The sequence below is a fragment of the Aricia agestis genome, chromosome 16 (genome assembly GCF_905147365.1).
Source record: "Aricia agestis chromosome 16, ilAriAges1.1, whole genome shotgun sequence".
NCBI lineage: Eukaryota > Metazoa > Arthropoda > Insecta > Lepidoptera > Lycaenidae > Aricia > Aricia agestis.
In genome coordinates, this window is record NC_056421.1 from 12,074,771 (window position 1) to 12,102,184 (window position 27,414).

At 39.0% G+C, this 27,414-nt stretch overlaps 1 protein-coding gene across 3 annotated transcripts in view; it reads right to left on the minus strand.

The window, feature by feature from the left end:
- LOC121734646 overlaps nt 1-27,202 on the minus strand; it is a 36,425-nt gene extending 9,223 nt beyond the window's left edge. Inside the window, exons 1-19 of one of the 3 annotated variants that reach the window (XM_042125236.1) lie at nt 27,029-27,202; nt 25,792-25,903; nt 20,307-20,454; nt 19,309-19,714; nt 18,681-18,870; nt 15,654-15,919; nt 14,703-14,868; nt 13,181-14,033; nt 12,467-12,644; nt 12,072-12,229; nt 11,307-11,447; nt 10,244-10,344; nt 8,957-9,122; nt 7,918-8,011; nt 7,243-7,314; nt 6,031-6,100; nt 4,791-4,924; nt 4,312-4,469; nt 2,187-2,324 (exon numbers count right to left, since the gene is read on the minus strand). In XM_042125236.1, the coding sequence (XP_041981170.1) occupies nt 2,187-2,324; nt 4,312-4,469; nt 4,791-4,924; nt 6,031-6,100; nt 7,243-7,314; nt 7,918-8,011; nt 8,957-9,122; nt 10,244-10,344; nt 11,307-11,447; nt 12,072-12,229; nt 12,467-12,644; nt 13,181-14,033; nt 14,703-14,868; nt 15,654-15,919; nt 18,681-18,870; nt 19,309-19,714; nt 20,307-20,454; nt 25,792-25,903; nt 27,029-27,095 (3,618 nt within the window). In that variant the 5' untranslated portion in view covers nt 27,096-27,202. Of the gene's footprint in view, nt 1-2,186; nt 2,325-4,311; nt 4,470-4,790; nt 4,925-6,006; nt 6,101-7,242; nt 7,315-7,917; nt 8,012-8,956; nt 9,123-10,243; nt 10,345-11,306; nt 11,448-12,071; nt 12,230-12,466; nt 12,645-13,180; nt 14,034-14,702; nt 14,869-15,653; nt 15,920-18,680; nt 18,871-19,308; nt 19,715-20,306; nt 20,455-25,791; nt 25,904-27,028 lie in introns of those variants that run through there. The other 2 variants (XM_042125237.1, XM_042125238.1) reach the window with 2 other exon arrangements.
- Nucleotides 27,203-27,414: the final 212 nt, after the last annotated feature.

Consider the following 27,414-nt stretch of genomic DNA (forward strand, 5'->3'; position numbering starts at 1 on the left):
AAAATATCCACAGCCGAACAAATAGGTACCAAACCTTCACCTTTGGAAGTCGGTAAAGTCGAATATATAAATTTAGATTATAATTATTATTTCTTTTTAAAATTTGTGTATCGACACTGGAACTAGCGCTTTACGCATTATCACCGGCTCCCATTTTGAGTGCCAGCGCCGGCAGTCGTTGTTTTATATCTCGGCTGCCGGCAGTATACTTACCGTACTTAGTTCCCATTACTGATATTTTTGGGAGCCGGCGCCGGCAGCGGAGGCACTCCCAAAAGTATTATGATATTTTATGATATGTATTTAATTTAAGAATAAAATATAATATACTATGTGTGTTGTTTACTTTCAACGTTTACTTTCAATGCAGCAATGTAAGGGCTGATTTACCAGATAGATTTTACCTGAGTAATAAATAAGTAACTTTATAATGTGTTATGTGTATATTATTTACCCCTATAAGTAAAAATCATTCCAAACGAAAATGTGTATCTACTTTTCAATTGTCACCTTTTTTGCCAATTAAAATTTATGATACCTAATTTGAAATACAAAATCTGTCAAAGTTGCATATTATTTTTTCTTATAGAAACTCAGGTTAAATAACTCGAACGGACTAAACTATCGATAGCAAAATACTATACTATCGATAGTAAAATATACATCATTAGCACACGCACACATTGACAGATCAAAAATGGTCACGCATTTTCGGGTTGTCAGGTGGTCTATACGACAGTATATTATAAGTTTATGGGGATTGGGAACTCGATAAAGAGTACGCTGTGAAAGTAGCCGCGCTTAAAGAGTATTTTTTTTACTTTTGTATGGTAATATTTATGACGCTTACCCATACAAACCACAGAAAAAAATTTGGTCTTTCAGGCTTCAGCGCTGCTACTTTAATAGTGAACTCTTTGTCTGGAACACTCACTTTAATGGCGTTAATCCCGTTTCGAGACTGCAGAATGAACATTGAACACACTGCTAATACATAGAACAAACTATGTCCATAGTAGTAGAAACTTGTAAAGAATCAGCTGTTTCAATACTTCAAATTGCCTGCAAGGTAAAGAAAAGGAGGGGAAGTAAGTTATCTTCATACAAAGGCACCGCGCGCGGCTTGTTTTTGTGCGCCATAGTATCAATGCGTAGCCACGTACGGCACACAACAAAATCTCGGCGGTACCAGCCTTATAAAACTGGCCGAGATTTTGTTGTGTGCCGTACGTGGCGACGCATTGATACTATGGCGCACACATACAAGCCGCGCGCGGTGCCTTTGTATGAAGATAACTTACTTCCCCTCCTTTTACTATGTGCAAGGTCTCGAAACGTATCAACGTGACATACGATTGAAACTAAACACATATAATACAGCTTAAATTAAATAATGTGAAATATTTTTGAAACTGACCAAAAAATCTGGAAAATAAATCAGAAACTTAGAAGATGACATCCAGATAACAAACAAAAAATCGGCCAAGTGCGAGTCGGACACGCGCACTAATAAGGGTTCCGTACCGATATAGAGCGAAATTAGGGAAAAAATGTGTTTTTTGTATGACAGCCCCACTTTGTGAAGTGTAGACCTATACTTTTTATAGAGAACACTTTGAAAAGTGTTCTCTATAAAAGTATAGGTCTACCAGAATCCGAAGGCAAAAAGTGAGAAAATAAATTGATTCTAGCAATACCGGGGTAATTGGAATAAAACATTTTGATCCTTTTTTTTCTTAAGCGGCTGATTCTGTGTGTTAAACATGCAAATATAAAAATGTATCCAATGATCAAGGATATTTTTTGAAAATCTGCTGTCAAAAATTACCATCAGATTCTGGTAGACCTATGGCTACCCCTCTGTTTTACGTGGAGGTGGGCGTTATCTAAACAAGGACAAGCTACGAAACAAAAAGGGACACCTACCAAATGTAGCTAATGCGTTTTCGATGGAAGATTACAACATCCACAAAGAGGGCAAGCTACATAACAGAAAAGTGTCATCTATAAAAAACCAAACCTCTATAATAATATAAAACTTTGAATACAAAGTGGATGGCATCATGAAATAAACAAGCTATAAAACAGAAAAGAGACATTAAAGTAGCCAAGTCTACGTTTTGGAAAGAGGATGGCGTTATTCACAGAGGCCATGCTAGAAAAGTACCATCTATTAGCCAATAGACCTGTATCAACGGCGGCGGCTGCGATTCAGCCAGACGCCGAAGCGCGCGCTCAATGTGGCGCAACCTTATCTCCTTCTCGCCGAGTAGAGCGCGCGCCCGGTGTAACGCCACCTCAAGTTCCGTTGTCTCACGCTCCTCCTGTATTATATTTTTGTTTTACTTATTCAAAAACCTCACATCGTAAAATTAAGTAGGCCTTAAAACAGTAATGATTACAAAAAACTTACATCTAAATCTCTTAAATGCAATGATTAGGGCGTGTTACGAGGGCTGCTATTTATGTATCCGGAATTAAAAAAAGAAACAAACATATATCATTTAATATGGTTTTATTGCTTTTCAAAATATTCGTCGCGATGATCGACACACTTTTGCATACGCTGGAACCAATTTTCATAGCACTTTTTCCATTCTGATTGAGGTATCTCCAAAACGTGCATTTTGAACGCATCAACAGCCTCTTCGCGGCTCGAAAAACGTTGACCACGTAATTTGTTCTTCGCGTATGGAAATAAAAAGAAATCGTTAGGTGCCAAATCAGGGCTGTACGGCGGATGACCAGTCAATTCGATCTTTTGACCCTCCAAAAACTGAGTTGTTTCAGCTGAGGTGTGACAGCTAGCATTGTCGTGATGTAATATGATTCTGCGTTGTCGGTTGTCCTTTCTTATTTCTTCAAAGACTTCTGGTAAACAAATGGTCGTATACCATTCAGAATTAACCGTTTTACGATTCTCTAATGGCACTGTAGCCACATGTCCATTAATTCCAAAAAAACAGGCGACCATTTGCTTCAAAGTACTTTTTGCACGAGTAACTTTTGTTGGTTTCGGCTCATCTTGGAACACCCACACCGTTGACTGTTGTTTAGTTTCGGGGTCATATGCATAGATCCAAGATTCATCACCTGTGTAGATATTATAAACGGCTTTTGACGTACCACGGTTGTATTTTTTTATCATTTTTTTGCACCAATCGACACGAGCCCGTTTTTGATCGATTGTCAAGTTGTGCGGAATCCAACGCGAACATATTTTTTTTACAGCCAAATGTTCGTGTAATATCTTATGTATGCTCGTCATACATAATGCCTAAGGACGCCTCTATCTCGCGATATGTAACATGACGATCACGCATTATTAGTTCCCGCACAGCATCTATATTTTGTGGGACAACAGCTGTTTTTTGGCGACCTTCTTTATTTTCATCCGTGAGCATAGACCGCCCACGATTAAACTCACTGAAAAACTGTGGTTTTTGATGGTGCTTCATCTCCAAAAGTTGCGGTGAGTTGAATAAAGCACTGTTGTTGATTTAGCCCACGCCGAAAATCGTAGTAAATCATTGCACGAAAATGTTCACGCGTTAAATCCATGGCAAATGAAGACACGCAATTTTCAAAATGACGCCACAATGGAAAAATAATTGACAGTCACATGAAACAAAATGTATTCTTCAACCAAAGAGTTCTATTTTCAAATGCTGTAATTACTTTTTAAATATTGTTCTTGTAAGTGGCCAGTTCCGGATACATAAATAGCAGCCCTCGTATTATGCGATTTGGTCACGCAGTTGCGTCCGCATGTACGTACAAATGTAGTATTATTTTATGTCACAATTCATTATAGATGTCCGTTATTATATCTTCTCCCCTCTCTCTCTCTCACACACACACTACAAACCGACGGCGCCCTTGCGGCGACTACGACGCACTAGACTTGCGGCGACGGCGCGCGCTCGCCGCATCTCCTCCCGTTCTAACAGCGCACGATGTCGCACGAACTCTCTTCCCCCTCTCTCTCTCTACATACCGACGGCGCCCTATGCGGCAACAATGACGCTCTAGACTCCCACAGCGCTGTGCGGGGCCGCTTGAGCTCGGCGCGCGCTCGTCGCATCCCCTCCCGTTCTACCAGCGCACGATGTCGCACGAACTCTCTTCCCCCTCTCTCTCTCTCTCTACATACCGACGGTGCCCTATGCGGCGACAACGACGCTCTAGACTCCCGCAGCGCTGCGCGACGCCGCTTGAGCACGGCGCGCGCTCGCCGCATCCCCTCCCGTTCTACCAGCGCACGATGTTGCACGAACTCTCTTCCTCCTCTCTCTCTCTCTCTCTACATACCGACGGCGCCCTATGCGGCGACAACGACGCTCTAGACTCCCGCAGCGCTGCGCGACGCCGCTTGAGCACGGCGCGCGCTCGCCGCATCCCCTCCCGTTCTACCAGCGCACGATGTCGCACGAACTCCAATTCGGGCGTGTCCGCTTTGGCTACTGGACCTGAAACATAATGTTTTCATCCATACCTAATTTTATAAATGCAAAAGTGTGTCTATCTGTTTATCTGTCTATTGCTTCGTCACGCCCAAACCGCTGAATCTCGGAATGCACACTTTTCATTCCGGAAAAATGTACGGTTCCCGCGTGATATAAGAATTTTGGCGCATCGGAGTTGCGGGCGTCATCTAAGTTTTGAATATATAATATTATTACAAGCCTTATCGTACGAACGTATTGATCCGTACGTACTGTGGCCGCGGTATTTTACATTGGTTTGATTTTACATCTGTGACGAAGTAACCTATGTGTGAGTGGGCTCACCTAGTTCAGCGAAGGGATATCTCAAGCTGTAGGCGGGCTGGCAGGCCAGGTCGGGGAACTGGTCTTCGAGGTCGTCCAACTTCCGCAGCTGCTGGCGGAGGGACTCCAGTGGACTCGACCAGCCCTCGCCGCGCCTGGAATTATCATATTTCATTATTTTTTTGGCACGAAGTTCCTTATCGCGCGATGCGAAAGGGGACTAGATGGAAAAAATTCATACGAAAAGTTGTAACGACACTTTTGCCACAGATATACACCAAGATAGATCTTGATCTATGTCTGTGCTTTTTGCTATAGTTGTAAGCCGTGCGGTAGCGCGTGTTTCTCTCTATGTCTCTATCTCTCTCTCTCTCTGTTTCTCTCTCTCTTTTTGTTTTTGAGTGTACACAGGTTTTTTGTACGTAATAAATAATAGACTGAAACTTCGTTCCAACCGGGTGTCCCTTGACACCTCTCAAGTTTTTATTTTATCTTTGGATTGATGATTTTTCGCTTTCGAATATTTTCAATATAATTTTAATATCCTAGCAGAGCTTACGAAATAAAAAATATATAATTTATTTATATATAGCAGCTGCATTAAGCAAAAAGTGAAAAAGCGCTTGACAGATCTACTTTCAATTCAAACAACAGTCATGTTGCATCTCGCTTTGACGCTTTTTCGGGGTTTGCCTTAGCGTGGAACCTTATAAAGTAAAATAAAACGAGTTATTAGGAACCCTCGGTACGTTGGGCCATGATAGATAACCTGCAGTGACCATGATTGACATCATGATTGCGAAACTGTCTAGACGTGTACACAATTGACCAGAGGCACCTTTTAGAGAGAGAGAGAGCGGTCACGCGGTCAAGCGTTCAAGCGGTCAGTTTTGCGTCCTTTGTGTTGTATTCGTTACATATATATACTCACACATGGTATGTTTTGACCGCGTCAGAATTGCTGTGTGACTTACCGATCGAACGTAGAATGCGAACGCAGAACGTTTGAATGCGCGACCGCTCTCTATCTGAAAGGGCCCTAAGAGCAATTATCTCCAATATTCCCTTATCTGTATTTGGCTGCAGTGATCTACAGTAATATTATACACTTTATTAATTTATTTCAATGTTTCATACGACCGGTTTCGACAAAATCATCATCAGGTGATCTATCATAGTCCAACGTAGTGTTATTAGATTAGAAAAGCGTGCAAATAAAAAAACAAATGCGACTTACAAATACGTATAGTGTCACACATACTTGGGTGAGTAGTTCAAACGGGACGTCGACGCTGACTTGAGACGCGTGAAGCAACGTCGCCTGCCGTGCCCTGAAAATGATAATCACTCTATAGGCCGCACACTACTTCAAAGGTAGCAAATAATTATACAAGTTACGTGGGAGAGCCATGCTTCGGCACGAATGGGCCGGCTCGACCGGAGAAAAACCACGTTCTCACAGAAAACCGGCGTGAAACAGCGCTTGCGCTGTGTTTCGCCGAGTGAGTGAGTTTACCGGAGGCCCAGACCCCTACCCTATTCCCTTCCCTACCCTCCCCTTCCCTTCCTTCCCCTATTACCCTATTCCCTCTTAAAAGGCCGGCAATGCACTTGCAGCTCTTATGATGCTGCGAGTGTCCATGGGCGACGGAAGTTGCTTTTCATCAGGTGACCCGCCTGCTCGTTTGCCCCCTTATTTCATATTAAAAAAAAAACGTTTCTTTGCCATATAAAGTATTTCGCCCGTATTATTTTATAGTAGTGACTAAATAAGTATGTCACCACGGCAACGTCCATCGCTATCCCGTCGCACAAACAATGGTCGCCGTCAGTCTCGAGTTGTAATAATAATAATAATAATCATTTATTGCAGGCAATAAACCCATATAAAATATCTAAAATCCTAATCATTTACTATTATTTATTTAACATAATATGCACTTATCAATATAATAAGTACCCAGTAGCCGATTCTCAGACCCACTGAATATCCAATATAAAATTTGGTTAAAATCAGTAAAGCCTGTCGGAGGAGTACGCGGCCTAACATTGTGACACGAGAATTTTATATATAAGATTATACAAGACGAAAAACAAGTGTTACAAAAATAAATTGAATAATACGACGTGGTATGATTTAGAATGGTTCCCTGTACATGTCAAGAAGGGGTGATTTTTTTAAATAGGTTTCATAATAATGGTATTTTAATCAAAAAGATAAAACCGAATTCAAAATTGTACGAAATTGAGAACTAAAAATCTCGAAAACTACTGCACCGATTTTGATGAAACTTGCAGTATTCCCTAAGTTTAACCATAGCTAGTATAACCAAAAAAGAATTAATAAAAAGAAATAAGAATAGATAACCTCCTTTTTTTCAAGTCAGTTTAAAAGATATTGCATACTCGCTCAATTGGCTCCCAATCAAGCTGTAAATGGCAAAACAATTTGCCGATCTTATATATTTCTTACCATTTATAGCGTCTTTCGGTTTCTCGTCAGCAGTGGTTGCGTCAGACGAATCTTGGCAATCAGTTGTTGTTCCTGAAAACATATTATTATTGTAACAGAAATGCTGCCTCGAGCTTCGTGGCATCGGTGTGCTAACAGGAGTAAGAAAATAAAAATCCCGAGCCCCTAACCAACACGTTTCCTTTAGCTCTTCTTTAAAGATCGCGATAAAAATTAATATAATAATATATAATATCTATGGACGCTTCACACCACGTCAGTCTGGCCCGGTGCTAAGTACCTGAAGGACTTGTGTTACGGGTACCAGACAACGAAAATGTATGTAATATCATAGAGAAAGTATACATACTTTTTATAATATACATATATTTAAGATTTTTATTATGAGATACACATATTTATTCCACATCCATGACCCAGGAACATCTAAAACTTTTTGCTCCGTCGGCGGAACTCGAACCCAAAAACCCCGGCTTCAGCGCAGACAACACGCTCAACCACTGAGCCACAGAGGTCGTCATTATATTGAAGTTTTTCATGTCATTCGGATGTCATGTCAACTCCGTACATTTTTGATGGGCGATTCTACAAAGAAGCTATATAGAAAACGTGTTGACTAGCCCTTTGGCCAAAGTCTCTGGTTTTTATGTATAAGAAAGGTGTGAAAGTCCATACCTTCTCCTCTATGTCTATGTCTGCGCGGCGGCTCTCTAAACGCGACGGCCGTGCGCCGGCGCTCGCGACCGTGCGACGAATCCGATTGCAGCGTCTGAAATAACACAAAACGGTAAAACCCTGGAACGAACTGTCATCAGCAGTATTTCCGGAGTTATACGACCTGCAAACCTTCAAGAGAGCGATAAATATTCTCTTAAAAGGCCGGCAACGCACCTGCAGCTCGTCTAATGTTGCAAGTGTCCATCGGCTATTCGGCTTGAAGCTAAGGTGTTCTAAGCTAAGGTTGTATGTATTGAAGTACATTTCCTTCAAGACTTCACTGTTTTATGCGTGTTAAATATGTCCTTACTCCTTAGGGGGTATGGATTTTAGTAAATTATAACTAATTTCAAAAACGTGTTTGTTTTAAAAGCCAGTCCAGACGGCGCGTTGCGTCAGCGTTGCCTCGTTTTACATACAAATAACCAAGGTGTTCACACGGCGCACTGCGTCGTCGCAACGCACACATGACGGACAGCAGCCCCCGAGCGGGAGGGGGTGTTGACGTTAAGACTGCTTCGTAATAATAATAGCTCCCACACCAGTTTCAGTGACGGTGGCCGGTTTCATTGAAACCAGGCCAGCTACGCAGAAGTAATTTTATGGTGCCCAAGTGTGTGCGCAGTAAACAAGAGCACTCTCTATTCCTTTACTCTCATAACCCAGTGGGACGGAAGACCGTTGTAACATGTTTCCATTGCGGGAATCGAACCCACGACCTCCGAGTCAAGAGCCGCGCTATGTACCACTAGACGACGGAGGCGTTTTAATAACGCTGCGATGACGCAGCGGGCAGCGCGTGGCTGGCAATGCATCTAACGGCAGCGTTGCGTCGACGCAACGCTGACGCAACGCGCCGTGTGGACAGGCTCTTAGCATATTAACCTTTATCGCGGTTGGTGAAAACAGGCATGACTTTTCTACTTTACGAAATATTCTAGTCTTCTACAATATTATTTAATATAGATATTATGTGCCAGTTAGCATCCAAACTTACATTATCCCTCCTCTTCCAATCTTCATTATTGTTATCTAAGGATTTGGGCGCGTTGTCCGAATATGATGTTTCGTTATCATTAGATTTGACCGTCAAGTTGTTGTTAGTTCTCTTCGGTTCGGCTTCTATGACCACACTCACTGAAGTCTCGTTCAATTCCTTGCATCTGTAATAACATGACTTTACACAGAAACTGTACATTTGTAGGGATAAATTTAACAAACTAACCCGAGTCCCGACTACTCAAAATATATTATGTTACCTGGCTCTTTATAATGAGAGGCGAGAGCAGTATAAATTACATGTTACTTCCAATTATTTTGTACTATAGCGGTTTATGATGATATGGGTGACACATAAAAATTGACAATAATAGGGAAGTTACCTAAAAAAAATAACCGATAATTTAAAAATATCGAATCACTTCGTAAAGGAATTGTAACGAAATTATCGATTTCGTACTGACGTTTCAGAGTGGCGCCGGCGATTTAAAATGGCCGCCCTTTTTATCGATTTGATTTCGATTCAACAGTGTCAATCTCTATTGGCATGAGTTCCGTTTCATGCATCTGACATATTTTCGTTCTCTGATCTGAAATATTTTCGTAACAATAATTTTATACTCCTATTTCACAGTTAATAATATAATTTTATATTAATAAGTTAGCATTTAGCAACTTTTCATTTTTATTCATTTACAATTATAGGAAACATTTGTTTTTGTAGATGGAATATAATTTATTGCATTTTGTTTTTTTTTTTTGTTTTCTTGTAAAAAAAACCGTAGCAAGGAATATGAAAACTGTCACCCATATCATCTTAAAACGCACAAACTATAGATTTTCACAGAAGTTGCTGTGCCGAAATTCATTTACCACGCGAAAATGTGCCCTTTTTAATTAAAAATATTCATGGTCCATTATCGAGATAAAGTTATCTTCATATAAAATGTTATTACAATCGGTTCAGCAGATCAAACGTACAGATGTAACAGTCTCTTCCACATTTTATAATACAAGTTTAATTAAATATGCATTATTTATCAGTAACAATCATTTTAAAGATTTGTCTTAGGAAGGTGTTAATTGATAAATTTAAGGTAAATATTACTGATTTATGTTGGTATGTAAGCATAATATCCTCACCTGCAAGTGATGCGGCAATGTATTTGTTTAGGATATTATTTTAATTAATTGTTAATCATAGTTATAAGTTTCGATGGGGCTGGCATGCCATGTATGGCAAAAGCGCTATATTTCAATAAAGATATAAAAAAAAAAGATTTACCTTTCCAATGACTGGTTAGCTTTATGTGAATTGGACTTTTCAGTTTCAGATCCCGTCGTCATACTCATCTCACGACGCTTATTACGCCTCTCTATAGATATCTGTAATTCATACGAAAAATGTGAGTGTTTAAATCAATCAAATATGTATTTAAATGTAGATATAGTTCTTGCAATCTATGAGCGCGCGGCGCCCTTAGTAGTGTTGGTGAACATATCTATACACGCGTTCATGGCTCGCTCGCTACTGACTGCTCCGTTAGGTACGCACACTAACGAAAATGTCTATTCGTATTTACAACTACAAATAAAGGCTACGCGCGCTCGTAGATTGCAAGAACTATAACAATACAATTTGTTTACCTCCTTACTAAGGCTTAATGTGAAAGCAGCCTAATAAAAGATCCATAAAGTCCACACTGTGTATTTTTTTTTATGAAATAAGGGAGCAAACGAGCAAACGGGTCACCTGACGGAAAGCAACTTCCGTCGCCCATGGACACTCGCAGCATCAGAAGAGCTGCAGATTCGTTGCCGGCCTTTTAAGAGGGAATAGGGTAATAGGGGAGGGTAGGGAAGGGAATAGGGTAGGGGATTTGGCCTCCGGTAAACTCACTCACTCGGCGAAACACAGCGCAAGCGCTGTTTCACGCCGGTTTTATGTGAGAACGTGGTATTTCTCCGGTCGAGCCGGCCCACGTTTACGACATTATCAATCAAGGACAAAACATCTGCATTTACAGACCAGAATTTTTTTATATTAATAATAGCCTAATGCGTTAGCCGCTCGACAAAAACGGAAATCTAAGGTGCAGTGTTCGATTTCCAACTAAGGCCCGTCTAAATAGTCAGTACTCAAGATGCATCTCGCTCTCAAGACACCGTTTAGGCTCTGTGATTTGTTGGCTGTCAAAATTTGGACCAATCACAGAGCCGAACCGCGTCTTGAGACCGGGTTGCATCTAAAATACTGACTATTTATAACGGCCTAAGATTCCAGACCATTCATTTTTGCCAAGCGATCTTAAACTCGTGCGCAGCCTATACCTCACTCGTAACATTACCTTGAAATCATGCTTCAATCGCGCGTACTTCTCCTTCAAACATCGATACTTGTCAGCCAACGCGCGGTCTTGTTCTATGACGGGGCGACGCGAACGCAACTCTTCTAAATGGCACGCTTGTTGAGCACGCAAACGCTCCACCTGATTTTAAACAGATTAAATCACATATCGTCGCTTAGGCTGAAGTCTCGAAACCATCGGGCAGAGGGCCGGGAGCGGCACGGCACGAGACTAATAACATTTCCCTGCTCAATACCCTGACCACTTCCCTACCCACTACCCTGCCCAACAGGGCTGAATATAAACGCATTGTAACGATGATTGATAATGATGACGTATATCGAAAAAATGTATTCAAAGGCAGTTGACGGAACAATACGTCATTTGGTCGGATTATGTCAATTCAATGTAAGCTGTGATCTGTCGACCAGGTTTGACGTGACGCGACCAAACTACGTAGGTCCGCCCTCTGCCTATGAATCAACTTCTCTTATAGTAGCACCGACATAGTATAAGGAGGGGAAGTAAGTTGACTTCATACAAACGCACCGCGCGCGGCTTGTATGTAGGTTCGCGCGTCACGTCAATTTTTCCCTATTTTCGCTCTATAACGGTACAGGACCCTTCGTGCGCGAGTCCAACTCGCACTTGGCTAAAAGGAAAACCATTGTTGAACTTTATTGACTAATAAGAGATAACGTGTTATTTATTTCGAGAATTGGGACGGAGATAACCTACTTCCCCTAGTTAGACTATGGCACCAACCTCGGCCCTGTAGTCGTGTCGCAGGTCAGACACGCGCGCGGCGTGCTCGGCCCGCAGCGCGTCGAGCGCGGCGCGGTTGTCGTCCGCCAGGCGCGCGCGCTCGCGGCTCAGCGCCGCACTCAATTGCGACCTCAGCTCTGATATAGCGCGTTCGTTGTCTGGAATATTACGATAGATAGCATTGCAGACATTGCAGTCTAACTATAAGGCTTCCCCCACATTAGGCGTGCACGTTCCTCCGGAGTGTGAGAGAGAGAACACCGCGTGCGCGTCGCAAGCGCGTCGCTCATACAACCGAGGAACGCCTAAAAGCGACCAAGAAACACGAAGATGTAAGTCTAACGGAGTCAATTTTTATAAAATCATCTAGTGACAACTAAATCAAATCTACATACCGATTTCTAATTCTTCTCGCATTTCGTTCAGTTGCCTATTCAAATCCTCTCTCAGTTTGTTCATATTCTTCTTATGTTGATTCTCTGCTGCTTCTACGTCGTTATTGTATTTTTCTTCTAGCTCTTTTAGTTTATCGCTCAAGCCTTGCTGATGTTTTCTTTCCGTTGTTGCAATTGCCTAAAAATGGTTGTTATTAATAAACTTCTAATACTTATTGTAACTTGATAACTGAGTTCTGTCAGCTGTGTGAATCAACTCCTATGATGGCATTTGGCAATAAAAGCAAACATACAACGAAATTATTTAATTAATTATAATTAACTATATTTTATTTGCTCAAGTTTTTTTAACGACAAAATAATGGTCTACAAATAGCAACCGGCAACCGCTGAACCGATTTTGCTGAAATTTGGTACGTAGCATATACTTTGAGCCCCGGGAAAGGACACAGGATACTTTTTATCCCAGAAAATGTAGGGTTCCCGCGCAATAAACGAACATTGGCGTAACGGAGTTGCGGGCGTTATCTAGTTTGTAATAATAGATTTGATTCCTAAGGGCCTGTTTCACCACTTCCTGATAACTGCCGAATAGGCTATCCACCACTTAACTTGACAGATAGAAGTATGGAGAATCTGTCAAAAAAGCTATGAATAGCCTATTCGCCACTTTATCAGAAAGTAGTGAAACAGGCCCTAAAACAACTAACTTACCTCCTCAATCTCACGCCTATGTCTCTCCGCTTGTTCGTTCAGTCTCATTCTTTTCTCTCTCAAAAATTTCTCTTCAGCCTCTTGTATCTCTTCCTGTAGTTCCGCTCTCATTTTTCTCTCTTTCGCTGTCCACTCCACTCTTATTATCTCTAACTCCTTCTGCATTGATAACTCCAATCTTCTTCTTTCGTCTGTTTTGGTTCTCTCTATCAACTCCCTAGCTCCCATATCTGGTATGAGTGGAGATTTGGGTTTGGGCGTTTCATCTTGGGTCTCAAATTGGTACACCACTACTACATTGTCCGAACTAGATTTACCCTGAGACAAAATGACTCCGTCTAGTCTTGGGCTAGTCAAACTTTTTCCTAGGCTTGACGCTGAGTCTGATTTTAATGGGCTGACTGATTTTAACGGTTTGAATGTTGAAAGTGGACTCGACCAATTCTTTATAAATTCCAGCTTTGGTGATCTTTCGGAACCCAAACTGGGAGTCGGAGAGAGTTTAAATTGCTTCGGATCTCGGGGTAATTCTATGCTATTAGATCTACCTGTACTCTTTTCATCGTCTCTATTCTTAGATTCGTCTGAGTCGGAATGTTTAGTTATTAGATTTAGCTTAGGAACTTTTATTTGAGGTATTGGAATGTCTTTTGGTTTTGCGTCTGTTACTTTTGTATCGTCTGTATTATCGATTTTATCTTCATTGTTATCGTCTTTATTTTCGTTCGATGTATCCAAATCGTTTAGATCCAAGTTAGCGAATTCTCTGTCAGGCGAATCTATGGAGGTTTCTGATTCTATACTTTCCATTAGGTTAATAGATATTTTGTTTTGTGGAGGTATCATTGGTGATCTGAAACATATTATTGTTACATCAATTCTCATTTACCTAATACATGATTAAGAATTGATGATAGGCAGAAGACGGACCTACGTAATTTAGTTGCATTATGTGAAACCCAGCCGACAGATTACAAAAAAAGGACATTGACTTGTCGACACAACCCAACTATATAACGTAGGTTCGCTATTTACCTATGAATCAATTACTCAGTTCTTTACACAGGCTTGATTTTAGATCATCTTTTGTAACGATCTAAAAAAAATTTTAATTTTATACTACTAATTTGAATAGCATTAGTACTTAATGCTATTCAAATTAGTAACAATAAACAGCTAGTAACAATAAGCTTGTAATGATCTAGATTCTAGAACAACGAGTTGTTCGTTGTTCTAGTTCGTCGCTTGTTCAATACAGCAAGTATTGGGTCTATTGTCTGTGGTGTCTATGGTGTCTAAGTGAAATCTTAAGTAGTACAATAGATTTGTTTATTCAGTTTTTTTTATTCAAATCATAAATAATATTCGGCCGGGTCATAGCCGCTCGCGCCTATCGGCCTAAATTGCCACGTAAGTACGTCATACAAAAAAAAAAAACTTGCATGATTCGATAGTACTACTATAGTCTATAGGTATAAAATCGTTCTGCTGCGGGAAAACAACCACTAAAATGTCAACCCACCTAGGTCTATTCTCCTTTTCTACGGGTTCGGTGAGGGTGACCGCCGGTTCGCCCGCTCGGCGGACGATGTCGGATATCTTGCTGAAGGATTTCTGAAAGAGGTCCGGCTTGATGTAGTCACCCGGTGGAGGCTTGACAAGCCGACGTCGGGGTGATGTTCGATCATCTGTAATGCCGAAAAAAAAATCCATACTTCCATACTAATACATATTATAAATACGAAAGTGTGTCTGTCTGTCTATCCGTCTGTCTGTCTGTCTGCCTGTCCGTCTGTCTGTCTGTTACTTCTTCACGCCAAAAGCGCTCTATTGACTTTGCTGAAATTTGGTATGGAGTTACTATTTGAAGTCTCGGAAAAGGATACTTTTTATCCCGAAAAAATGTACGGTTACCGCGCGATAAACGAATTTTGACGCACCGGAGTCGTGGTCAATCATCCAGTTAAAGTATATGTCAAACAATACTTTTCGGGCCAGGTTCCCTCAGAACACTTTTTTCTATCGAATCTATATAAAGGTGCTCCCTCACCGGGAGCATTCGCTTGTAATACAGAGAGGAGAACCGAGCATTACGATGCGCACCTTGTAATGATACAATGTGTAATATCTTGATATTACTTGTAACATCAATGCTATATCCTTTTTGAGGCAGACCGTATTAGTTAAAGTATATTGTCTAGCTATTGACAAATTGCTTGACGTAAATAGTATTAGTAAGGTGGTAAGGGCGAAGCCAAACGAGCGTAATTTGTGAGTCGTAGGCCGCAGATTTTTTTTCATACAATTCACGACTCACAAAATTACGCTCGTGTGAATCAAACAGGACTTTTCTATGAAACTGAATGCAGCAGAATTCTGCCTGGCAGAAATTCTGCGACTCACAACTCACAAATTACGCTCGTTTGGCTTCGCCCTAAGACTATGAGAATGTAACTCACAAAACAAATCTTACCCAAAGTATCCCCCGGTAAAGTTTTCAACTCTCTCGGACTATCCAGGAACCGTGGTGGGAGCGGAGGCCTGCCCACCAGTGGGGATAGAATGGGGTTCTGCGTATGGGCTATGGAGGAAATTTGTGTGATGGGGGATAATGGGTTCGGGACTGGGGATGGGATAGTCGAAGCTACCGCGCTTATTATGGAGTGGGCTTCGTTTTGTTCTGATGAACTGTTGGAGCCTGGGCTTATGGTCGGATCTGGTAAGTTCTCTAGCTTGAATCTGGAAAGAATACCAAGTAATGTACGTGAATATAAATATTAAATTGAGAAGAACATTTTTACAAGATTTGTACTATCAGAGAAGTTGATTCATAGACAGATGGCGGACTTGCGTGTTTTGGTCATTGGTTGACATAATCCTACCAAATGACGTAGGTCCATCAACTGCTTATAATAATAATAATAATAATAATCCACTGTCTAATATCTTAAATTCTACAGACGCTGGGTATCGCTTGCACTATAACGACATACATAGAAAAACTGAAACTATAAACCATTTAATGTATATGGATGACATAAAAATCTATGCGGACAATGAGGTTGACCTATACAGACTGACTGAACTAACTGAACAATTTACGAATGATATTAAGATGAATTTTGGGATAGACAAGACTAAAATAAATTCTATAAAATCAGGACGTCCGTTTCAACATATTTTTACACTTCAATCCGGTGAATATATAGAGCCCCTTGATGAGGGAGAAACGTATAAATATCTAGGATTTAATCAATCTCACCAAATAGAACACAAGAATACGAAAAATAATCTACGACAAAAATTTCAACATCGTCTCAATGCAATCCTAAAATCAAACTTATATGCCCGAAATACCATTAAAGCAATAAATACCTTCGCAATTCCAATACTTACTTATTCTTTCGGCATAGTAAACTGGAATAAATCAGAACTAATAAATATACAAAGAAAAATCAACACGACGATGACTAAGTTCCGCAAGCACCATCCGAGATCATGTGTACAGAGATTAACATTACCCCGAAAAGACGGTGGAAGAGGTCTTATCGATGTAACTAATCTTTATAACAGACAAATATTAAATCTAAGACAATATTTTTTCTGTAAGGCTGAACTCTCTACACTCCATAAAGCCATAGTTAAAACTGACAAAAAATTTACCCCTCTTAATTTAAAAGACTCTCAAAATGACCGACATAAAGTAGTAGATGACAAAACCAAACTCGCCGAATGGGCCAAAAAGTCTCTCCATGGAAGACATCTGCACGACTTATGCCAGACAAATGTCGATAAGGAAGCGTCGAACGCGTGGCTGAGTCGTGGAGATCTCTTCCCAGAGACTGAAGGGTTCATGATAGCCATACAGGACCAAACAATAGAGACCAGAAACTACCAGAGACACATCACTAAAACTCGAACCACTGACAGTTGCAGAAAGTGCCAAAGTTGCCCGGAAACCATACAGCATATTACTGGAGCATGTAAAACAATAGTACAGACTGACTACAAGCATCGGCATGACCAAGTTGCTGGTATAATACATCAGAGACTTGCTAAGAAAAGACACTTCATAACTGACATTGAACCTTACTACAAATACAAACCTGAAAATGTCCTGGATAACGCCTCTACCAAACTATATTTTGACCGAACCATACTGACTGACAGAACTACACACTACAATAGACCTGACATAACCTTAGTGGATAAAATTAACAAAACTGCATACCTGATTGATATAGCTGTACCGAACACACACAATTTACAAAGTACAATAGCCGAGAAACTTACTAAATATATAGAACTCAAGGATGAAATAGCCCGCCTCTGGAATCTGCAAAAAGTAACTATAGTTCCCATAGTCCTATCGACCACAGGTGTCATCCCTAAACAACTACATAACTCTCTAAATACCCTCCAATTACCCCTAAACTTAGTATATTTATTGCAAAAAGCAGTAATCTTAAATACTTGCCGCATTGTAAGAAAATTCTTACAGACTGATGATGAAGCTACTACTCTACATACATCTCAATCAAACCTATATACTCATACATCATACAATATGTTAGAAACCGATCATACCAACCCTCAGCATCATACCAACAGCTAAACACAAATCACTTACCTGGTGTGTACTTGGCTTCGGCCCGTACATATCAGTTTACCGGTGAAAGCCGAGAAAATCAAAATATAATAATAATAATAATAATAATAAAAAATCCTTTATTGAAGAATTCCACAAAAAAACTTAATCTAATTACCCGCCAAACCACATTGCGGTTTGTCGGCGGGCTTCACGCTCTTTACTTTCTACAACTAATATGTTTAATTCTAATATTGTAACTAAAATTAGGTGACCTTAAAGCAGCCAAGTAAGTACCCTGAGAATACAGCCCAACAAACAATAATTATTATTGACATACTTATTTGATAAAGTACACTGTACTGAACAAGTTTTACATTATAAATTATCATTCATGAAAGCCCCTTATATTATGTACTTATATAATGTGTAACTAATATGATAATGAGCTATTATGAATCAATTTCTTCGACCGTGCGTAATATTTGAAATAAAATAAGACTTTTAAATGACATACTTATAACACCATATACTTAATATTCAAATCTGACTGTCTCTAACTTCAGCACTCTTTTTTTTTGCACCGATGTAGGTGAAATTTTACATGACTCTAAATATCAAAAGCGGTCTTTATTTTAATAAAGTTATCAAAGATACTGTTATTTAATCTTCTATCTAAGAGCCAGTCTAAACGGCGCGTTGCGTCATCGCAGCGTTATTACGAAGCAGTGTTAACGTCAACACCCCCTCCCGCTTGGTGTTGGGTTATTGTGTTGGGTTCATGTCGTGGGTTGCGCGCCGTGTGAACACAAGGCTATTTGTATGTAAAACTACGCAACGGCAGCGCTGCGTCAACGCAACGCTGACGCAACGCGCCGTGTGGACTGACTCTAACTTAATTTGTAAACTTACCTTACACTCTTCTTATCATCTTCAAAACTGGACGCCTGTTTCGTTTTCCCAGTCAGCATACTGTCAATTCTCCTCTGTATGGATTCCGAAGTTTTCTCACTCTTAGTCACCGAATCTAGAGGAAGGGACTTATCTGTATCCGGACTGGGTAGGTTTGAACGAGATATCTTGAGAAACATGTTGCCTTTGCCTGAAATAAGTCAGTAAAATTAAATCAGTGGCAAACGAACATTATAATTGGTAGATCGCAAATTCGCAATCATTGGTGAGAGTGACACTATGCCTCCTACAATACTATCAAGTAATTTCGAAGTTTTACGTATACAGGGTGTAAAAAAGTAAGTGAATATACTGTGAAAGTATTATCACTCAAGTTCATTGTGAAAGTGCAGCGCTGAAAGATCAAAAAAAATTCGCTTTTGTATGGGGAAACTCGTTACGCTCAGGCGTTAGCCCATACAAAAGTGAAAAAAAATTGCTCTTTCAGCGCTGCTACTTTTCAGTGAACTCCATATAAGAGACAAATACACACCCTAAGGTATTATCACTTAGTTTTGTTACACCCTGTTATATATTTAGGGCTCATAAGACTTTAGCACAAAACTAGGTCATAAAAATATTGACTTACCAGAAAACGGCAATCCCTTATCATACTTATTAGCTGTAATGAGAGGAGCAAAATTTTCCTCTTCCGGACTCTGAACATGCATTTTGAGGTCAATAATCTCCGACTGCTGTTTAAACAGTGTTTTAGGTCTTTCAAACGTTCTATGCAGTATATCTTTATCTGATGCATTCCTTACTAGCGGCTTCGGACCTTCGGTTGCCCTTCTTAGAGGCGATATTCGCATATCAATGAGCTTTTTGTCTATTCTTGAGATGGGTGGTTTTCCCAATGGTGCCAATTTTCTGACGGTCTGGTTTCTGTCTGACGGTTGTTGCTCACTGTCTATAGTTAGGTCTTCATCATCGCTTTCAACTTTGGTTTCGGCTCTCTCTAGATTCTTTGTATATTCTTCGGATGTAAGCAATTCCTAAAAGAGAAATATAATATGTATTTTTTTTTTTATGAAATAAGGGGGCAAACGAGCAAACGGGTCACCTGATGGAAAGCAAATTCCGTCGCCCATGGACACTCGCAGCATCAGAAGAGCTGCAGGTGCGTTGCCGGCCTTTTAAGAGGTAATAGGGAAGAGTAGGGATGGGAAGGGAAGGGAATAGAGGAGGATAGGGAAGGGAATAGGGTAGGGGATTGGGCGTCCGGTAAACTCACTCACTCGGCGAAACACAGCGCAAGCGCTGTTTCACGACGGTTTTCTGTGAGAACATGGTATTTCTCCGGTTGAGCCGGTCCATTCGTGCCGAAGCATGGCTCTCCCATGTATGTTAATAATTATAATAAATGAAAACCTCTATCATCTAAATATTAAAGAGGTTTTAATTTATTATAGTTAAAGTTTATCGTCATTATCACTTTATAGATTCAAAAGTTTTGCATTGTGTCAGTCAGTGTTCGCATTATTACTGCTTGTTTCTCACACCAAAGAACATAAAAAGTGTCCCCACATTCTCATGCAATTTTATTCGCGAATGTTACGACTACATAGGTATTATGCTACCATATACCTGCACAGAAGCACAAGTATCATCCTGCATGGAGGCATCTCTGGCTTTTTTCACTAGCTCCCTGTATATGTGATCTAGGGGGTGTTCCCATTGTGTTTTCTTTGTATCCTCATTGTAGTAGTAATGGGCTTGTAGCTTTTCGTCGAAGCTGTAAATGAAATTTCAGTTTAAAACTATTAAAAACGATTACTATATTATGTCTTCCCAGAACGAACATACATATTTGTTCATCGCACGAGACCCACACACAAGAAAGAAATGTAATTACTTTAAAGTAACATTTCGATAAAAATTGATCATAAATGTGAAAAGGTGCCCGACTGTCTGTCTGTCTATCTGTTACCTCTTCACGCCAAAACCGCTGATCCGATTAGTTATGCTGAAATTTGTTATTTCCCGGGACTCAAAGTATCTTCATTTACTTAAGATACTTTTTATCCACGAAAAATGTACGGTTCTCGCGCGATGAAAATTTTCGGCGCAACGGAGTAACAGGCGTCATCTAGCCACTAATAGGGACCGTTTACACTCAGCCAGTGCCGCAAATATTTCCCTGATTACTTCTGCGGAAATAACGACGCTCGACGCGAGTGAGTGTTTACACTAAAGCGCTTATTCCACTTGTCCTATTTAGAAGTCCTAGCTAGGATCCTACATAGGAGACCAATTAGAACTTAGAAGCTTCTTAGGGGGGTATTACATTATCATTTATATTGGATCATTTCTATGATCATATATAGGATCCAATATATATGATCATTTGATCATATCTGCGTATTACATTATCATATTTCATTGACCCTATTTTACGTCATATGTGCTTTCAATAGCCAATGGAGACCTGACAGGTCAGCGTTAGCGCTCTATTATATATATAGCGCGAATACCTGTATTGACGTCAGGGTTACTAGATCTCAGAGATTTCGATTTTTCAAAAGACATCGTCATTTTTAATATGGCTTGTTTTTTGTTATTTCAGCAAGATTATCCAAGTATATAATTAGAAAAAATTAGTCTTCTCATAGGCTTAGCTGTTGGCTCAACGAAAATAAAAATAAATAAAAGGCGAAAAAGATGGTTGAAGGAATTTTTGCTCCACGAAAAAATTATAAATTATGAACTTTCTGAACTACTTGGTACCAGCAGACTTAAGAAATTACCTACGAATGGATTCCAGATCTTATAACATGATATAAATTGACTTTAATACAGATTTAGGGATATTAGATTATCATATATATTGGATCCGAGATCATTGAGTCAATGATATTGGATAATGTAATATAGACATATGATTCATTTCTTCCTTGATCATAGATTTTTGACATTTGCTGAGAGATTGGATCCAATACGGTCATAGAAATAGGTGTTGCCAGTTATTTAGTATAAAAAAGAGTTTTTAATTTCTTGTTCGTTAATATGTTTCAAATAATGTAATGTAATTATTTTTCTAATTCGACGCCCCCACCGAATAATCGGACAATCGTAAAAATGAAAATGTTCAGGAGAGCCGAAAAACTGATTTTTGTTAATAATTCCGTCAAAAAAAAAGCATCAAAGACTTTTTTTATACATCAAATGAAAGCTAATTTTTTGCCTATTTTGCTATCTTAACAATATTTAATTACCACCGAAGGTTTTTTTTAAATAAAGCAAAACGCAACTTATCGTTCTGGAGTATGTCAAGCTCTGATCATTATTGTCTATCGCATGATTATTCGGGTAATTTTGCGCTTCGACTGCAATAAAATGCACATATAATATCTCATTGCAATATTATTCGGGGAAATTGTTTGGGATAAGAATATTGGTAAACACCTATCACTTTACTATTCGGTGATTAAAAAAGATTGTATACTTTATAATTATAGTCATTGTCTTTAATTCCAATGATTTTCTACTATAGGTAAAATAAAAATAATATGTATTTTTGTTTAAATACATTCATTATTTGATGACATAAATGAAATTCTTGAAATCGAAACAGCTCTAGGTTCAAAAAAATACAATCTGGAGACTGGCTCTATCATTTTAATAGTACTTATAATCATTGCAGTTAAATAAATTTTAATTATAACCATCATCGCCACCAGAGTTGGTGTCACAATAGTCAATATCGTATTATGTTCTAATAAAATGAATGATAATGGCAGGAAATTGCTTTAGAGTTTGGGCAGTCTTCCGAGAGCATCGTAGGCCTTTCTTATATTACGGTGCTTTAATCGTCGACTTCTATCTATATCGTAATACAGTTCAATGTTATCAGGATCAAAACTATGTTAAAAACTTCTCAAGTTACAATACAATATTCACACAACACATCATAACAGCATAACTTATAGTAGCTAGCAGTCGCATTCCTAATTAAATACTGAATTGGGTCCCATTAGGACCTGCAGGACAACTTTCACGAATAATGTTTGACTTTATGACAGCTGCCTGCAGGCGTGAAATTGTAACAAGTATGTCACGACAGTTTTAAGAACTTCTTAGGAGTCTTTGCGAAAGAAGAAAATATCTAAATACGTTCTCGTTATTTTGTAACAGATCTCGCTGCTTATCGGTTATAATTATCGGTTTATTTTGTAGCAAGTATTGGCCATACATCTTTGTTTGAAGAAAACCCGCATGTGGATTGCACAAAAATCAAAACAGATTATGATTATATTATATCCTGAAAACTGAAGAAGACGGATTCGTACAATAACCGTAAAGTATAAAATAAAAATATGAGCAATCTACATAATTTAACGAATGTTAGGAAGGACTTTACCACGTCTTGATGTCTTCCAAAACGACCGCTGGTCGTTTTTACGTCTATGATGACTTAAGACATCTAAAAAAACTAGCCAGAGACAGTCAGACATTCTTATTTATTTTAATGAAGAAAGTCTGACTATTCCTGACTCTTGGGTACTGTGTAAACCTCTGCGATGACGGATCTAATGCTGGTCTGAGGTGAGTGAACCGAGATGATCACCGCGATATGATGGTCGTCCGACTCAGATTCTACAAGTTGTCCAAAATAAAACCCAACCAATATGCCTTTATGCCCCAAAGGTGCACCGAAGACGCCCTCTATAGGTTAGTGAACCACATCAGAAAGCAGAGAGAGAAGGACTAAATTTCTGTTGTAGTATCGCTGGACACAGAGGGGACCTTCGACAATGCTTGGTGGCCAGCTGGTTCGGTTAGCTGAAGTTAGGTGTCTGGGGAATCTGAGGCGGGTGATCAACGGTTACCTGAGTGGAAGGAGTGTGAAAGTGAGATGTGCAGGAATGGAAGTATGTAGTAGGCAGCAATGTATTTACCCGAATAACCATGCAATAGTCGTTTATCGTCAAATCGTTTTGACATATTTTTTCGCAATAGCCTATTGCCCAGTTTTTGGTATAAAATACAATTTTAAGTATTGTTATGGAATACACAAATAATTTTTTATATCTTTGTAAATATCCACAGAAAAAATCTGAAAAAAAATCACATGATGTATTTTGACTTGTAGATGCCAAAAATCGCATAACAGCAAAAACCCCACAATAGCACATTGTCTGATTATTCGGTGGGGGCGTCGAATGAGGGATTTTCATTTATATTTTTTAATTTTAAAGGATAGCCGTGGTCGTATGCCACCTACTTCCATATCCCTATAAACTGTTTTCTTGTTTCGTACTTTTTAGAGCGTGTTTTAGTTTTTTTAACTTTATTTTTATTTCAATTATTTTGGGGCTAAGATTCACTCGATCTTAAACTATCCAACTCCTCAAAATATGATCGAGGATCATGAGGATGTTTTACAATTTATTTAGTTCTGATTCACTACCTGTTGCCCGCGACTTAGTCCGCGTTAGCATAGTATAATAATTTTAAAGCAGATGGACGACGCGATAACACTTCCACGGGGGGGGGGGGGGGGGGGGGTTTGCCCCCCCGCCCTCCCCCCACCCCCCCCCCCAAGTTCCGGCCCAAGCCCAAGCCCTCCATATTGGTAATTAAATGATAGTCAAAAAGTGTATGTTTAGTTTAGGGTATAATATTTTTACTTTTAATAATTTATTACTTTGTTCCTAAAAGAGGAGAATTGAAACTCAACAATAACGACGCGATAACACTTCCACAAGGGAGGGGTGTTTGGCCCAAGCCCTCCATATAGGTAAGTAATGAAATGATAGTCAAAAAGTGTAATGTTTAGTTTAGGGTACAATAATTTCACTTTTAATTTATAACTTCATTCCTAAAAGAGGAGAATGAAAACTCAACAATAACGACGCGATAACACTTCCAGGAGGGGGGGGGGGGGGTTTGGGGGCGCAGCCCCTCCAATTTCCAGCTGAAGGCCCAGCCCGCCATATAGGTAATTAAATGATAGTCGAAAAGTGTATGTTTAGTTTAGGGTAGCAGCCCCCCCCCAAGTTCTGGCCGAGTGCCAAGCATGTGGAGGACATGATAATTAATTAAATAATTTAATTAATTATCATGTCCTCCACATGCTTGGCACGCGGACGCGACAACATTTCCAGGTGGGGTAGGTTTGGTACAGGCCAGAGGCCAAGCCCACCTACACCATTTTGATATAAGCAACATTTACCATTTACCTCCGACCCCCCCCCCCCCTCTTCTACTCCCCCCCCCCCCTTCCACCACCACCTATTCCCATCCCCCCCTCCGATCCCGATTTTATTATAATATGTATTTGTATAGATATTGTATTGAAGTGATTTATGAATTCTTGCAATTATCAGGTGATTGCTGGTAAGCCCGTGAGAAATTGCTAATAATGTTTACATATTTGAAATGTGCTAATAAGCTCTTTCTTTTGATACCCCACACGATATTGTCAGGATAAATATTTTTTTTTGTTGTTTACTTTCAGTCCCCTAGATGGTGCTACAGTCAATTTAACGTGATGTCATGTAGCCTATAACCAGCGGACAGTCAAGAGGCTTCTAACCACACCTCATTTGTCCAAATGCGTTTAGTAGTTTTAAAGTTACGAGGGAACAGATGAAAATCCATACCCACATACATACATACATACATACATACATACATACATACAGGCCAAAATCATAACCCTCCTTTTTGCTTCGCCGTAGTCGGGTAAAAACAATAATAACACTCTTTAAATAATATGAACTAAAAAGTATTAAATAATTTTTCCTATCTAATAGTGCCTTTTTCCGAATTTGGCTAAAACTCAACTATTTCTGTACTCAATCTTCATAATTTTGAAGTTGGTGCCAGTTAAAAAAGTTTCAAATATTCTGGCAGACTGAAGATTCAGCTAAGTATATCTGGTACCGACTTCAAAATGATGAAGATTGAGTACAGAAATAGTTGAGTTTTAGCCGAATTCGGAAAAAGGCACTATTAGATAGGAAAAATTATTTAATACTTTTTAGTTCATATTATTTAAAGGATGTTATTATTGTTTTTACCTTGGAAGTCGGTTTTTTGAAGTCGGTTACAAAAATAGAACACTTACTAAGCTTTCCACGGAGCCGGTAAAGCTTGCATGAGTCCATCCCGAGCGAGGGGCAGAAGATGGCTCTCACTGTCAGGATCAATGCCGAGCTGGCACGCATATTCTGATATTTCTGTTAAAACAAAAGTAATATCAAAATCTGTCTATTCTTTAACAAGCTTAAAGACTTAAGACATTATTTGTTAGTGAAACATTCTCAGCTCTCACTCACTCTGGGAAACAAAGGGATATAATATTATGATAGTAAGAAAATATAAAACAGAAAAGACCTGATTTTAGTAAAATAAGTAAGTACAACATAATATTTTGGTATTATTGTAAAAGCATTGAAAATAAAATATATTGGCTTATAGTTCTATTTATTATTATATTGTATATAATATGTATTATTACAATGTGTGCTGACAACAGTGTCTGAGATTTTAATGTCATGATATATTAGGGCATTTTTTATCAACAAATTGGCTCTTAAATTTTTTTTGTTGTAAAATAGCAGCCTTTTTTTTGTTGAGCTCTTATACTAATTTGACCTATGGTACCACTTCTCATGTAAATATCCTACGAACATAAAAAAGGTCTCATTATTTGATAGCTAAACACATATATAAAACTACAATTGCACAGACATAATGTTTTAATTTTTGTGGAAAACAGAAAAATAAAAATTTATAAAAAATACAAAAAGTTATTTTTTATGTTGAAAAGATAGAGGAAATTTCTAGCTAAAAGAAGTTCCTAAACTTCTTTGCTCCTAGTCAGATAGTTTAGAAATTATAACCCTTTTCATTGTTTGTTCATATTTACAGAGGCAGTAGGAAAAATGCTAAATTCTAGGAAATGAAAGGGTCTGGTCAGGGTGCTACCATATGTGCAATGTGTCCAATGCACAGCGTCACGGGCGCCATCCTCTAGGGGCGCCAAATTGCCATCTTTAGGGGCGCCAAAACCAAGGTCCCAAAAAATTTGCCTAAAGGGGCGCCAAAATCCTTTTTTGCACACAGGCGCCAGTAGCCCTTACGGGGGCCCTGGGTCTGGTAACAATTATTGTAATCCCTTTGGGTATGTAACAATTGTGAAAACGAGAAATAATTAATTGCACATTTTTTCTTATTATTGTTGTCTCTTTAAAAACATCATTCAGTTTACACTTTACTTACATGGTTCTCAGCTGCTAAGACCAAACTTATTTTTGTCAAATATTAATAAATATTATCACAAATAATATATTTTTTCTTACCTTCTGCAGAGGGTTGACTGTTTTCATCAAATATTTCTCGACAAACCACGACTGAGGGAGAACTCATGATTAGGTATATCTTTTTTCAGTTCATTTTTAATTAAAACATAGATTGATTATAGCCAATTGTTTTTTCACATTTCTGCTTATCCCTGCCATTGTATTTAATCAATTAATGATAAATTATTACAAGTTATTTTCGATTTACGTACAGTATTTTACATTAAAAATCATTATTAAAAATTACATGAACCAAACCTATAGAAAACCAAATTCCTCTTCTTTGACAACTGACAGTAGGGTTTGAGAGTTGATATTTTTAAATTTTAATGGCGATATGGATTATGGGGTGAAATCATTAAAAAAGTAAAGCCAGAAAATACTAC